This window comes from Lissotriton vulgaris, chromosome 9 (genome assembly GCF_964263255.1).
Source record: "Lissotriton vulgaris chromosome 9, aLisVul1.2, whole genome shotgun sequence".
Classification (NCBI taxonomy): Eukaryota; Metazoa; Chordata; class Amphibia; order Caudata; family Salamandridae; genus Lissotriton; species Lissotriton vulgaris.
This window is the reverse complement of record NC_141697.1, coordinates 603936702-603952159: the sequence shown is the minus strand read 5'-3', so window position 1 is coordinate 603952159 and position 15458 is coordinate 603936702. Positions and strand designations below refer to the sequence as shown.

Genomic DNA, 15458 nt, shown 5'->3' with positions numbered 1-15458 from the left:
TGCTTGTTATAAAGGGGGCCGGTTTTGCCCCTGTAGGAAAAGCAGGAGCAGTACTTCACGGCTACCCAGCCCCCCCACCCCCCAAACCCTAACCCCCCAAACCCTAACCCCCCCCCCCCCCCTCCCCCTCTCCTCCAAGGGCAGGTCGAGCAGTACCCTGCCAGGGCTGCTTGCTGTTAGGATGCTGTTCCCAGTCCGGCCCTGGTTGTCGTCTGTCTATCCTGCCCCAAAAAGTTTTTTTTTTGGTCAAACCTGACCTTTCAATATCAGGGCAGCGGAAGGTGTTGTGAATGGAGTGCCTGCCTTATAGAAATTCCCTCCCTAACATTCCAGAATACTTGAGTTTGAGTTATAGAAATGCTCATCACCCCTTCAATATCCTGGGACGGAACAGTAAATCTTGCTTCGAGTGCAGGAGGCATAGAAACCTGCCTAGGCCGTTTAGGTGATTAGAGGCGATGACAGCCTTTTACGTCAATGATTTGTGGTTTGTCGTTGCCGTTCTGCGCATGATTGTGCTGCACTGGCGTGGGCTCCTGCCAGCATAAATACAGTTAAGTCACTTTAAGTATTCCACGTAAAGGAACCCCGCGGAGAGCTTCGCCAGCTGCACACAGATGTTGACAAAAGAGCGAGTTCCTCCCTTCACCTCCTCCGGGGCTGCAATGAAGTCATCAGCAGAGACAGCGGATGCGCCAGCCATTCACTGGGGGCTCGTAAAACGCTAGCAGACTGCCCAGCCTGGGAAAAACAGATTTCAGGAAGAACGAGGGAAGGAGCTATTCTACATGGTGATCATTCAGAAAACAAGCATTGGTGAAGCCAGTAGTTCTGGGTAGAATGTGCTACACATGCAGAGGTGGAACATTAGAGCGAGGCACTTTAGGAGGCAGAAGACATAAAGGGCTATTGGCAAGTCAAATAAATAGTGTATAATTATTGTTCTTTGTGCTCACTTCCCACCAATATATTGCAGATTATATCTATGCTATTAGTTTAAATTGTACATCTCTTGTACATACCATTGTAACGTTTTTTTTTGTTGGGTTTAGGAACCTGTATCTGCTGAGTATCTGATATGTAATTCATGTACTCTGAAGTTCCTAAGTAATGTAACTGGGTCTATTATAAAGCCCTCTGACACCTTCCAGAAAAGCATGCTCCATATAAAAATGCATAAATAAATAAATAAGTCACAGCTGAAGACCTTAATAGTATTGATTTTGCTAGTGTGACCACTAAGTTTGCTGGCCACTCCTCTTTTCCTTCTCCCTCACTTGACTAACGCTCCACAGGAACACAGCCTATGGGAAGCTGATATGCCCGCAAGGAAATTTCTAAAGAAGGACTTTGACCTGTGATGCACAGCGGTTAATTTGGAAAAAAACAAGAGCCGGGACTCTTGTCAGGAGGCAGCTTCCACCAGCACATTTCTCTTGTAGCCGCTGCCTAAAACAGAACAAACTATTAACCATGAAAGTGGGGATGGGGGTGTCATAATGGCCAGAGCTGCCAACTTCGGAGCTGGGGAACCAGGTTCGCTTCTCGGCATCGGCTCAACATCCTGTGATTCTTTGCAAATCAATTAATCTCCTGTGCCTATCAAAAACGAATGTGCCCTTAACTGATGCTCATGAAAACAGCTTGTGTTGATGATTGATGGACTTGAGCCCACATGCCTCCTCTCCCTTCCTGACTTTGATTTTTTAACTTTGCACCCCCGCCGGATTTCTCCTGGCACTTTGGGTCATACTCACTTCTTTTGGCCTGGCCACCATTTTGCTGCTGCTCTCGGCCGTTTTTTTCTCTTGACCCTGGCCCGCCATTTGGTCTGTTCCCTCGTCCTTTACCCTTTTCCCTCGTTTCCCTCTTGACGATCCTCAAATGTTTCTTCCCTTTTCTGCTTTGCTTTTTCTCCATACCCTTGTATCCCTCCCACCCTCCCTACTCGTTCCCAATCTACTATTTGTATATTTATGTATATAGAGATAGCTCTAATCACTAGTATATGTAGTGGACAATTGTACTCTCTACCATTCCTATGTGACGCTTAGAGTTTATCCATTTGTATCATTTATTCATTTCATAAATCTTTATTTCGGTAATTATATCACCATAAAATATATGCATAATTCATTTCATAAGTATTAAAACAATAAAACATTAAAACATCACAATCCATCCGGGTACATAAAAGTTTGTATCTCTTCCTTGAGTGACTTTACTACTTGTACATTAGCAATTTCTTTCTGTTCGTATCTCTTCCTTGTGTGACTTTACAATGTATACTTTTGCATTTTTTTTTCCTCTTTGTATCTTTTATGTAACGCATGTAATCCTAAGGCCTTATGTATCGCAACTGGTTCTTATGTAAAACGCTCTGACACCTTCGGGTAAAGTTTGCGCTATAGAAAATCGCATTAAATAAATAAATAAAATGAAGTGCTGGTGCTGAGCACCAGAAATCTTCGGCCTAAATTAAGCACTGGTTGAGATATTAGTTGGTTTGCACTAATTTGCATCACATGGGCTTCCCCTGGGTGCTACTTGGGCATTCCCATTCGACCATCCATGGTTTCTGATGCATAGCCCTATTTACTAACATTTGTAGACAGGTCTTTGCACCAAAAAATGTACGCCTACTCAGGGCGGGCATAAAGTTGGAGAGATTCTTTTTCCCGCCTATCTTTTGTTAAGGACGAGTAGGAGGCCCTTCTGTAAATATGTTCTTTCTGTGGTATTCGGGAATCCGTACAGTGCTTTTCATGGCTATCCTTGTAGATACTGGGGCTGGAAATGTACCGGGAATGTAGCTATCTGAAGTGCTGCAGGTGCATAGCACATCAGTGTGAGGGCCCCTTACTTAAATTAAAGCTGCCTGTTACTACTTTGATTTCCTTGCATGCATTAAGTCGAAATACATATAAGTTTATTTAGGCCATACTCTGTTAAACTGTGAACTATTATATATCACATTTAACAATAAAAACAGATCAAATCACATAAAATTGATTTAGCACTATATTGCCAGTAAAAAAGTACCCACTGTGCAGATTACATCTAAGAGGTGAATTTCATAAAAGAATATTACTGCATCCATCCATGCCTTTATTCCATATTTCATAAGCACAGATCTTAAAAATTGGTTCCTTGTTTTTAAAAAGCCAATCCATCCTCCCAATTCAATTTATTATTAAAATTCATTCCTAGATATTTGTATGAGGTCGTTTCTTGCACCTTCATTTTCCCATATAAGTGAATGATTCAAAATGTTTTTTTTAATTGATTGTTAGATTGTTGGCCTCACAGTGTTTATTGAATGCAAAGAGTTTCCTTTGCAAGCCAACCGAGGAAAATCCCAAATAGCAAAGTTATCTGCTTATAGTCAGCATGATCTGTGCCTTCCTCCCCCATCTTTGGGGAGCAAATACATTGTAGGATCTGGGGGAGATTGGCAAGATGGAGTGCAAACAAGCTGGGTGCCATTCTTTATTGACATTATTCAAGCTAATGCATCATTCATATCTTATTTGGTCTTTGCCAACTTCCTATGGTGTAATTACGTGAGCATCGCTAAAAGATTTCTTGCAATATTCATACCTTTTAATTCATCCCTAAGGATTACATGGTTAACTGAGTCAAAGGTGGAACAGAAGTCTACAAAGCGCCAGAACTGGCTTTTTTGACTTTCCATAGCTTTCTGACCTATGGTTCACAGGCTATAGCAATGATCAGTTGTCGAGTGCACCTGTTTAAACCCCCCTTGCTCCACGATCTGTCCAATCTTTCCCATATTGCAGTAGTAGCATGCTTGTGTTAAGGCCTTTGACACCCTTCCTGCACCACCACAAATGCACATGCACTGTTTTCAAGTAGGGCTTACTACCACGGATACTTTAGTGGTAGAACTTTTTTTAGACAGATCAATCATTGGAAGTGTGGTGGTGATGGGACTATATGCAGATCCGCCTAGGATCAGCAGCCTGGCAATGTAGGGGAGTTGTGATTACATCTTGTGTTCATTAACTCAACAGCCAACAACTTTTAAGTGCGCTCCTGACTTTCTAGGGAATCATCCCTTGTGAAAGGCAGCAGGGAGTCCTGTGGGGATCAGGAATGGCGCGTCTTGACCTGTCCGCTAAAATTAATCTCTGTTGCAGCTTTATGGGAAGTAGCAGCCCGTCATGCCGTATGTCCAATCAAAGCTGTCTCTTCTATGTGCCCCCAGTTGGGAGATAAAGCGATGAAGCCATTTGCCTCCTGCCCTCTTCTTGGAATCCACCACTGCTGCTGTGAGTGGTTCCCTGTTCATGGGTAGGGCTCTAAAAGTTCCCTACCTTCTTGTCGGCCCTTTCTTTCTCCAGTTGTGAATTTCACTTTGCTATGTGTCTCCGAATGCTACTGTTGTAAAAGCGTCTCAGTGCGCTTAGTGCATGCTGGCTTCCGCAGTATCTGCAGGGACGGTCAAGCTACTCTACTGTCAGAACAACTAGGTCATGGTAAGACTGCCGCCTAAGGCTGCTATGAGTATGGTGAGTGGACATTGGACTATCTCAAGCCAAGAGGGGATGTGCATGGGCTTCTGGACTTAGAGTGTCCAGGCTGTTCCACCCATCACTTGAATACTTCAAAATTCCACCTGGTGAGTGGATTAGATGGATAGACATTTAACCACATATGGCTTGGAATGGTCTTATAATTTGCCACACTAGATAATATGTCTTGCAAAACACTTTCTCTGGCTGTTTTAGATGTATTTCTGCTAGGGTGATTGTATACCTAGATCACACTATACCACCTGCAGTTGCAGAAAACCTGAAATGTCACCATATGATTTGAATGTATGCGTCTCTGCATCCTAAGGAGTAAAGTTACGTATGTTTACTTCTCCACTGCTTTTCCCCAACCTTGACGCTGCATGTGGCTGAGTTTCACCACAGCCATTCCTCCGTGACTTAGTGTATACACACATATATTTATTTTTATCATTTTTTTATCCCAACTCCCTACAATATACATTTCCTCGGAAATATTTCCTCCTCCCGGTTATCTCATTATGGTCGTTCTTACAGTCTGAAATAAATCCTTTCGAAACTCTGCCAGGCTGCTACCCAGGCACAGCCTTTGAGTACTGATGCCCCTCACAGCAGAGTAGTCTCCGTCCAGGAGCACCCAAAACATTGGCAAAAGAGGTATCAGGTTTTGTTTTTTTTGCAGATTTTATATAGCGCAAACTCGACCCCGAAGGTATTGGAGCGCTTTACATGAGCACCGGTTACGTTACAAATTCAGGCACGGGGAGATTAAGTGATTTGCCCAGAACCGCAGGATGTGGATGCCATTCCGAGGCTCAAACCCTGGTTTCCAGCACCAAAGTCGGCAGTCTAGGACCACATTCTCTCAGATGTCAGCACATTTCTGTCACCAGCCCAACATAAGTGCGAATAAGAGAGACAAAAGGTTAAGCCCGCCAAAAGGGAGCCCTTAGCCTTCCACAAACAGACTCTGCACTACTACCTCAACCATCTAACAAGTGCCTTAGGAAGTCTTATCAGCAGCCATTTGCTAACAACGGCTACTATTCTTTTTTGGGGGAGCTCCTCACCTCAGTATCTGGATCTTCGTCCACAGGAATGGAGGCAATACACTTCCACTGTCTGAGGAATCTGTCTTCACCCTCCATCTTGTGGCATGTCAAACAAGAGGCATCCAAACTGGATCCTACTGTGAGCCAAACCTTGAGGACAAACATCAGGAGACATTTACTCCAGCATTTGCAGAATTTTCTTTCAGTGTTTGCAACCAGCCATTACTTGACGCTTCCAACCCCTGAGCTGATCAGCTTTCCTTGCTGAAATGGTGATCTGGTGATCTGGTGGTAACTTAGCAGTGGACAGACTACTCACCTTACTCTAACATCTATTGAGGTTCGTATTATAGTAATAATGTTTCATTCTAAGTGCTGCCTCAAATTACATTGTATCTCAAAAAATGTCCTCTATAGTCCTAAAATCACACATGAAAAACTGATCTTTACTTATAACTTCTGATGGTCAGCTCCCCTTTTTCCTTTCAAATGGCTCTCTACATCCCTTCCATCCGCTGCACACCTCTACAACCTTCTCTTGGTCACATGCATGGTTACTTTAATCTCTATAAATATATCTCTGCAAATTGCCCACAACTCATTTCAAAGATCGAAACATCTCCTTTTTGGAACAGTACCAAACTCGTTTAGCTCACCTGTTAACTCCATCAAACATCGGCATGTACTTACATAAACCCCTTACCTCAATAATGATCACATCTAACTCCTATTACCTTAATCTTCTATAAAGAAACTGAAGAGAATACTGAAATGGTTTGCTAGAATGTGCAAGAGTAATCCCAACAAATACTAATAAACAATAACTGTTAGAAATGGGGTCTCTAGTTGGCAGTGGTTTGCACCCTGTCCAAGTACGAACCCTCACTCTAGTCAGTGAGAGCAGGAAAACCTGCTCTCGCTTCAATGAAGCAAAGCAGATTGCTTTTGAGCAAGGGGAGCTGCATGTTAGCAGCTCTCCTTGCTGAAAAGAATTTTTGTTTTTTAAATGGCCGGACCCGGGGGATGGGGTCCCCGGGGCCAGAAAAAAACCCAACTAACTATAACGTCCCTGAAACCTATGGATTTCTCTGTATATATATATATATATATATATATATATATATATATATATATATATATATATATATATATATGTATATGTATATGTATATGTATATATATACATATATATATATATATATATATATATATATATATATATATATATATATATATATATATATCTGGAAACCCTCAAACCACTTCCTGAATTCTCCCAACGGCAGTCAGGCGAGGAAAGAGACACAGACCTCCGAAGTTTTCAAGTGGGCAGTATTTTATTCAGTGACCCAACACAACGCGTTTCAAGCCCGTAAGCCCTTGATCACGTGTCCATATATATATATATATATATATATATATATATATATATATATATATATATATATATATATATATATATATATATATATATACGCAACGAAATTAGACAGCACTCTGGTAATCCGTTTTGAAAAGTGATTTATTGGCAGATCCCCTGCCCCCTCCAACAGACGCCTTTCACCTTGCGGCTACGTCAGTGTCGGCGACTGTGTCATAGAGAAACCATTATATTGTCCGCCATTACCCCACCTCTCTGATAGAAAGTGAGAGCGGACTACCCCTCCATATCCTCAACAGTGGCCATCTTACAGTGTACTAGAAGGTAGGACATGGGTTCACTTATTACATAAAAATAATGGTTCCAAAAAGTGCAAGTGCAATGTTAAAAACAATGTTTTCTCACACAATCGTTTTTGTTAATTATGTTCTTATACAATCAACACAGATCATACTAGGGAAAAAAGAATAATTTGCATTTCATTTCTGCAAAAACGTACTAATTCCTAAAGACAATATTCTCTAATAGGATAGTTCACTTATATCTTTTTTTATGGAAAAATATACATGTTACACTTTTATTGATGATATTAGGAATATCTGCACCATTGTATATATTATTGCCATACTAATTCAGGATCTATAAAAAATCATATATTTATCACCATCTGTATATGTTTCTGTGTATAGCCCTGTATGGGCCAGCTCAACTCTTGTTTTGCAGCCCTATATGGGCCAGTTGTACAAATTTATTAGGTTCCCAGATTCGCGAGAGTGGAATTGGCTAATTAGTGAATTCAAAATCTGTTGTCATCGCTTCGTTTCAGAGACTAGTGGATAATTAATATTACTCTATCCTATTAAGTTTAAGTTTTTCAATGTGGTCAAACTAGAAAACCAATTCTCCATTCTTGTGTTTCACTGATCTTTTCATTTGCATGCATCCTATGTCTTGTTGTCTTTGACGTCTCGTTTATATTCTAAGTGGACCCACAGTTCCTCATCGTTTTTTAGCCCTATTGGATATTTGCTCTGTAAGCCTATTATGTATTTTGATTCCAGCACCCTTAAGGCTTTGACCCGCCCCCCCCCCCCCCCCCCCCCCCAAAGAAAAAATATATATACTTGGTCTGAACCAAGACAGGATTGACAAAGCCTCAAGTCAATGTCTGAATGAGGCTTGTTGAAGAATGCCAGTGGTTGAAGGGGCAGACCCAAAACTCCTTCTATGTATTTTAGAATTTTAGAAACAATAGTGTTGTTTAAGAGCTGGACTGAAAAACCTAGATATAAAAAACAAGCAAAGCCTTCTTATTTTTGCTCATAGGAGCAGCAAGAGCGCTATGGACCCTAAACCAAACAATCAACCCTCCTCCGCATCTGGTCAGTAAACAATATTAGTACATATTAAAGAGAGCAATGTATGATCACTATAATTGTGGTGGAGTGACCCAACCCTTCCTCCTACATCCCTCCACTTCTCCCTGAGCCCCATGGTTTCTGCACTTGCTTCACTAATGATGACACTGGAGACATAGGGGGTCATTATGATTGCGGATTTTCCGCATCCTCGGGGCCGGCGGAAGCCACCGCCGGCCCCGAGGATGCGGAAAATCCGCAGCGGACTGACCAAAGACCCACCGCCAGATTAGGATGGCTGGTGGGTCCTGGTTTCCGTCCGCAGCTTTTCTGCCACGGTCGGATTACAACCGCGGCGGAAAAGCTCTAATATGGTGACGGTGTCTGGAAGACACCGTCCACCATATTAGGATGGCCAGTAAAGTATGCTTTTCCGCGGTGGGTTTTCCGCCGCGGAAAAGCATACGGAACTTCACTGCGGGGGCCCGTTGCGGGCCCCCTAGGTGAAGGGGGGGTGGGGGGTGCACATGGGGGGTACCTATGGTACCCCCCTGCAGTTGCATGCAGAAAGCGGCAGGCACCGCGCGGTGCCTGCCTCTTTCTGCATGCAAATGCAATGCGTGCATTTTTAACATTGCCGCGGGTGCAGCTTGAAGCTGCACCCGCGGCAATGTTAAAAATAGAGGATGTGACCGCAACCCTTGCGGTCACATCCTAATTGCACAGGAGGGAACTCCGCATGCCATGCGGAGGTTCCCTCCTACTCTGGGGTCGCGGACAGACGCAAGTCCGTCCGCGATCCTAATCGACCCCATAGTGTCCTAAAGATGTACATCATCAATGCCACCAGCCACACACTGTAAGTATATAGTGATTGTTGGGCTGCTGAGTTTCTTCCTAGTCACTGATTGTGTATCTGTACAGAGGTGGCTGAGTGGTAGGAATAACATTGGGAATTTCCTAACAGGTTTGTGATATTCAAGAAGCAACCAGACATGGGAAGGTTAGACAATGCAACAGCCTTACTTGAAACCGGTCCTAGGATGCTTGTTTCTGGTCCAGGGAGGACCTGACTTGACTGTTCCCATGAGGAAATTGGGCAAGACTGATTTGCATAAAGCTGGGTCTAAACTGGGGTGGCATGGTGAGCAAAAGAACAATGGATTGAACCCAGATCTCTTGACTGGGGGTGAATGTTTTGATTTGTTCGTAATCCGTCCATCACTTGTGTGTCTTCTGCTTACTAGAAATTCAGGGCAGCTGAGAAACATCTCCCATCTCCTACGTTGCATTTTGCGCTTTCTGTAAATTGCTTGGACAGTAACAGATGGTATCAGGTTTCGATTTTCAAAAACAATATTAACAGGCTCCTCTGTTTTGTTTTCTAGTTCTCTGTCCCTTGCTGTGCAAGAACGGTGGCGTCTGCATCAAGAAGGACCAGTGCCTTTGTCCACCGACCTTCACAGGGAAGTTTTGCCAAATTCCTGTGACATCGTCAGAGAGCAGCAGGACTGGAAGGGCACCCGTGCTGAGGACGTCAGACTCTGACCTGGAACACTCAATGACCAAGACCGTCTACACGCTCCCCCTTTCCAATCACCAGCCGGAGCACACTGGTAAGAACCCTCTGGCAAAAAGAGCAGTCGGGGGCCCAAAGCATTTACTGTTCAGGCGTGGATGACAATTCACCAAAATGTCAGGGGTAGTGGAAGTGACATCACATGCCCTTTGACCTTTACTTTCACCCACACACATGCTTTCTCGTACAACACACATTCACACTTACAAACACTCCCTCAAGTAAACACAGGAATGAGGAATGAATGAGTTTATTAATTGCTCGATTAATTAAATTCATTACAGTAAAAGAAAAATGTCTTTATCCTTATGATCAGCCTTTGGCCCTTAACCCATTTGTGCAAATTCATTCATTAATCTTTATTAGGTTTAAAAAACTATAAAAGATACACGATAAAACAGCTCATACATGGTAGATAATTGCAATGATTGTTTCTTTAGTGCACTCTTATAATTGATAGAATGTTGCCATTACAGTATAAAACCACTTACTCGATGTGTCGATAAAAATACAATAAAATGCTAAACTTGCTGTACAATACATTTAAAACATAGAGGGAAATATACATTTCAAACAGAAAATACAATTAAATGCCAAGCTTGCTATACAAAGCTTTTAAAACTTAGAGGGAAATTTAGGTTCCCGGCAAAGAGTTTACAAGGTGCAAATGCTAGGAAGGCACATATGGGTGTTTAAGACATTCTACATAGATTCTAGACAAAAAATAAAGTGCAAATGCTAGAAAAGTGCAAATTGGCTACTCAAGATGACACATTGAAATTGCACAAGAGCCTATAGGTTTGTTGAACTTTATACATAGAATCTAGGCAAAGAGTAAAGCGCAAATGCAAAAGTACATATAGAAATTTTAAGTACACATGGAAGTTGCCACATTAAAATGTCATGCCTTTGTCCTTCCTAATTAAATTGACAGCAAATAAATATCTGCTAATACTAAATGCAATTTTCTATGAGGTATCTGTTTTTAGAATTCTTGTTGCATCAGAGAAAGACCTGGTTCCCACTTTCCGGTTCCGGCAAATGGGTTTAAATGGGTTTAAACCATTTTCGCCTTGGGATGGTATATACTGGACAGAGAAATAGTATATGGGAATCGTTTACTACTGCATTGGGTTGACATAAGGGGCAGTAGTCATCATTGTCATCACCATTTTTTGCATACCCATTTAGCTGTGTTAGATTGAACGTATAGAACGCCGTAGCGAAACTTCATATACAAAGATTTTGCCAGCTGAGATTGGACTTCGTCTAGGTATTGTTAAAAAAAAAGCAGAGGTTTTGTAAGGAGGAACTGTGTTGTCAATCTGCCAATATCTAAACTACGGGAAATACTGTTTTGCATGTATGCCCAAAATGTGGTTTTCAAAATCTTTTTTGAGGATGATGTCAATGAGATGGGCTCTTCCCAGTAATGATTTAACCCAAGTTTGCAGAACCAGGTACACACATGTTTAACCCATTGAAAGCATACACACTGTTAAAGCCTTAAGATATCTTCTAGCTCTGCTTTATAACTTGTAAATTCTGCAGTAGTCCACAGACGGACCCAGAATAGCAAAGGTTTCAGTATAGCCTGGTGGTCTATACGCTTAATATTCAAATCTATGGTGATAGGAATCATGGGTGTGCGTGCAGGATTACAGCAAACAAGGGTTCCCTGTAATCAATATAGTAGTAACCCCTAGGTCAGGGAAAAAGCACTGTGTAGGTATCAACCCAGGCGGTAATAAACAAGTCTTGCCCACATAATAGTGATAGAACGCAACAACCGACTTCCGTAGCAAAAGACAGTTTCTTTTATAAAGACAAAATTCATTAAAAAACCACAATGATAATAATTTTTTTAAAGAAAGCCAGTAAAAACATGCAATACATATAAGCAATTAAATGAAATACAATACAAAAGGTAATCCACAACAATCACAATTTCATAAAAGAATAGTGTTAATTCCTGAGTCAAACATAAATAGGTAAGTTGCTACAGAAGTGGGTTGTTGCGTCCTATCACTATTATGTGGGCAAGTCTTGTTTATTACCGCCTGGGTGGATACCTACACCGTACAGGAAGATGTAACAGCATCCTAAAAATCTTGCTTTCCTCCCCAGCAAACGTATTTCTGCAGGTAGCACCCCAAAGTTCTGCACCATAGAGGGTTGTAGCTTGTGCCCTATATTTTTAAACTTCCAGTGCAGGAGACACTGCCTTGGTTATACTATTCTGGTGTTTTTTTAGTATTGGCAAGAAATTTTGGAGCAGAATAGTCTTACTTTTGCAGTTGCGGGTGCCAGCCCAGTTTAGTGTCTAATGTGACACCTAAATAATAAAAGTTTGCCACATATTCTAGCTTCTTTTTTTGGACAGTAATATTCTTCTTGAAGAGTTTATGCTGTTTGACTGCCATATATTATGTTTTGCTAGAAAATTATTTCAAGGCCCTTTGAGTCGCAATAATCACTAAATGAATCTAGTAGGTTTTGAAGTCCCTTCGGGGTTTGAGATTTTAAAATAGTATCATCAGCAAATAAAAGAGCCGGTACTGGCACCACATCTAACTTTGGTGAATCATGTCTGCACCCCAAAAGATGTTTTGGAGTGTCATTAACATATAGCGAGAAAAGGGTGGGTGCCAGCACACAGCCCTGCCTTACACCTCTCCTTATAGGGATTGCCTCAGTAAGTTCTTCCCTAGGCCTCCGTCTGATTTTCGCATAATTATCTTCATGTAATTTCATTATCTGTACAAGAAGATCCTTGGGCAAACCTTGGTTTTTTAGGGAGCTCCAACGCAAATATCTGGGGATAAGGCCAAAGCTTTAGAGGACCGGTTTCTGGCATTTCAGCCGTCTTCAGCCTGGATTGCTTGAATCCAGTGGCAAAGTGAGCAAGGGACTCACGTCTGAGCATACCCTGCCAATCTATGGCGAACAAGGCGGTACAAAAGGGGGTGGTGATGGAGCATCTGAACCAATCAAACACTCACACACAGTCAACAGATCTGGGTTTAATCCATCACCGTTCTTTAGCCCACTCTGCCACCCCAGTTCAGACATGGCCATATGCAAATAAGTCTGACCCTGTGCCTCATGGGAACAGTCCAGCCCGAACTGTCAAGCCATGCCTTCCCTGGACCGGAAAGAGGCTTCCGAGGACCTGTTTCTGGCATTTCAGCCGTCTTCCGCCCGGCTTGCTTGAATCCAGTGGCAAAGTGAGCAAGGGATTCACGTCTGAGCATACCCTGCCAACTTATGGCGAACAAAACGGTACAAAAGAGGGTGGTGATGGACGGAGCATCTGAACCAATCAAACACTCACACCCAGTCAACGGATCTGGGTTAAATCCATCACCATTCTTTAGCCCACTCTGCCACCCCAGTTCAGACATGGCCATATGCAAATCAGTCTGACCTTGTGCCTCATGGGAACAGTCGAGCCGGAACTGCCAAGCCATGCCTTCCGTGGACCGGAAACAAGCTTCCGAGGACCGATTTCTGTCATTAACACATAGCATGAAAAAGGTGGGTGCCAGCACACAGCCCTGCCTTACACCTCTCCTTATTGGGATTGCCTCGGTAAGTTCTTCCCTAGGTCCCCATCTGACTTTCACATAATTATCTTCATGTAATATCATTATCTGTACAAGAAGATCCGGGGACACATCTTGTTTTTTTAGGGAGCTCCAACGCAAATAGCTAGGGATAAGGTCAAATGTGGCCTTCAGATCTATATAAGCTATGTACAAGTGGCCTTTCCTTAAAATAGTGTATTCCCAACCCATACAAAGAGGCCTAAAGGCCTGATCAGTTGTACTGGTTTTAGCTCTAAACCCTTCCAGGTACTGTGACATTATGTCCCTCTATCCAATTATTAAGTTTTGATAAAATCTGCTTAGCATAAATCTTTTGTAAGGTATTGATTAGGCTTATTGGCTTATAATTGGCAGTATTTTGGCAGTCTCACTTTTTAAAAATTGGGATGATTTTTTTTTTTTTCCAAGACTCTGGTACTGGAGCTCCTGCCGCCATAGCATTACAGAGAAGATTTATGTTTTTTCCCCATACAGCTTTATCGTGTTTCAGCAGGTCGCCTGGTATTTATCGGGCCTGGTGCTTTCCAGGGCTTGACTGCATCAATAGCTGCCAAAGTCTCTTCTGCCATAAAATATGGGGAATACGTTTGTCTCTTTTTGGGGATTGCTGTTGGGTTAATTGTAATTCTTTGCTGGTTACCTATTAGTTCAGTTGAAATCTCTGAGTATAACTTTGAGAAATGGCTGACCCATGTACTTGAGTCCAAAAAGAGATCCAAGCGGCATCTCCCCATTTTGTTGCCCTTAGCTAACACTCTCCAAAAACCCAGGTGGTCCTTAATTTTTGCAGAGATGATGAGTTTGGCCCAGACACTGTCATCCCAGTGCCTCTTTGTTTGTGTTAATAGTATTTTGTATTTAGCCCCTTTGTCTCTTAATGCTTTAACATCATTAAATGTTGCTCCCACTATTAGCTCACTTTTTGCTTTGCGGGACTCACTATTATACCACTGGTCAGCTGAGGGGTAAATAGCTACATTATCCACCTCATTTTCTCTACAAGTTTTGCTCAGGATCAATTTTAGTTTGTCAGTCATATTATGGTCTCTAGGATAGGCAATTCAGTATAGGGAGAGATGACTTCTGAGAAGGTGTTGTAAATCTTTATCATAACTTTATGATATCTTAACATCATTATTACCCACTTTGAATGGCCATTTCGGGGCTCTACGGTTATTACTAACTATAGGTTGGAATTAAGTTATTAACTTTATTTCTCCTATTGGTAGATTCGAAGAGGGATCCTGCTAATGTTAAGGGGGTAATGATCACTATTGTCTCTAATTTCAACTTTTAGATCATATATATTAGGCCAGGAATTAGCACATACCATTATGAAATCAATGCTACTCTTAGAAGATCCCCTACTAAAGGTAGGGGCACTCAGTCTGTCTGAGGGCAGCCTGCCATTGCAGGCCCTTTGTCCCTGCCCTGAGATTAATCGAATAAGTTGTGACACTGCCACTGGACAGTGCACAGTAGGGCCTGCCTCCAGAGAAGGAATATTGTTTGCCATGTTCTCCTCTTCAAAGATAGTTTTCAACCACACTACCAGTTCAAATTTACAATTAAAATCTCCCCCTATAATTGCCTTCGCCCTGGAGTCAATTGTACTTAAAACCTTGTCCAGTAACTCTATCAGTGGGGATTCCTTTCTAGTTGGATTTGGTCTATTGTAAATATTTAATATATAGATTTCTGGTTTGACATGTGTTGTTATCTTGATCCCCAATATGTCTTGTGATGGAAGATCCAACTGAGATATTTCAACATTTAAGGTGATCTTTACCCATAAGACTAGACCACCTGATGGTCTGCCTCTTACTGAGGTGACGGCATTAACACTGAATGTTTTGTACTAAAGTTTATGGGGAATTTCCAGTGCCCAAGTTTCTTGCAGCAGACAGATTTCCTGCCATTCACAATCTATTCGTTTTCGTTTCAG

General features: G+C 42.0%; 1 protein-coding gene across 7 annotated transcripts in view; it reads left to right on the top strand.

The window, feature by feature from the left end:
- LTBP4 (latent transforming growth factor beta binding protein 4) overlaps window positions 1–15458 on the top strand; it is a 1439220-nt gene that overhangs the window by 910555 nt on the left and 513207 nt on the right. For all 7 annotated transcript variants that reach the window (XM_086938230.1, XM_086938229.1, XM_086938227.1 and 4 more), the window contains one exon: window positions 9715–9942. In XM_086938230.1, the coding sequence (XP_086794356.1) occupies window positions 9715–9942 (228 nt within the window). The remainder of the gene's footprint in view (window positions 1–9714; window positions 9943–15458) is intronic.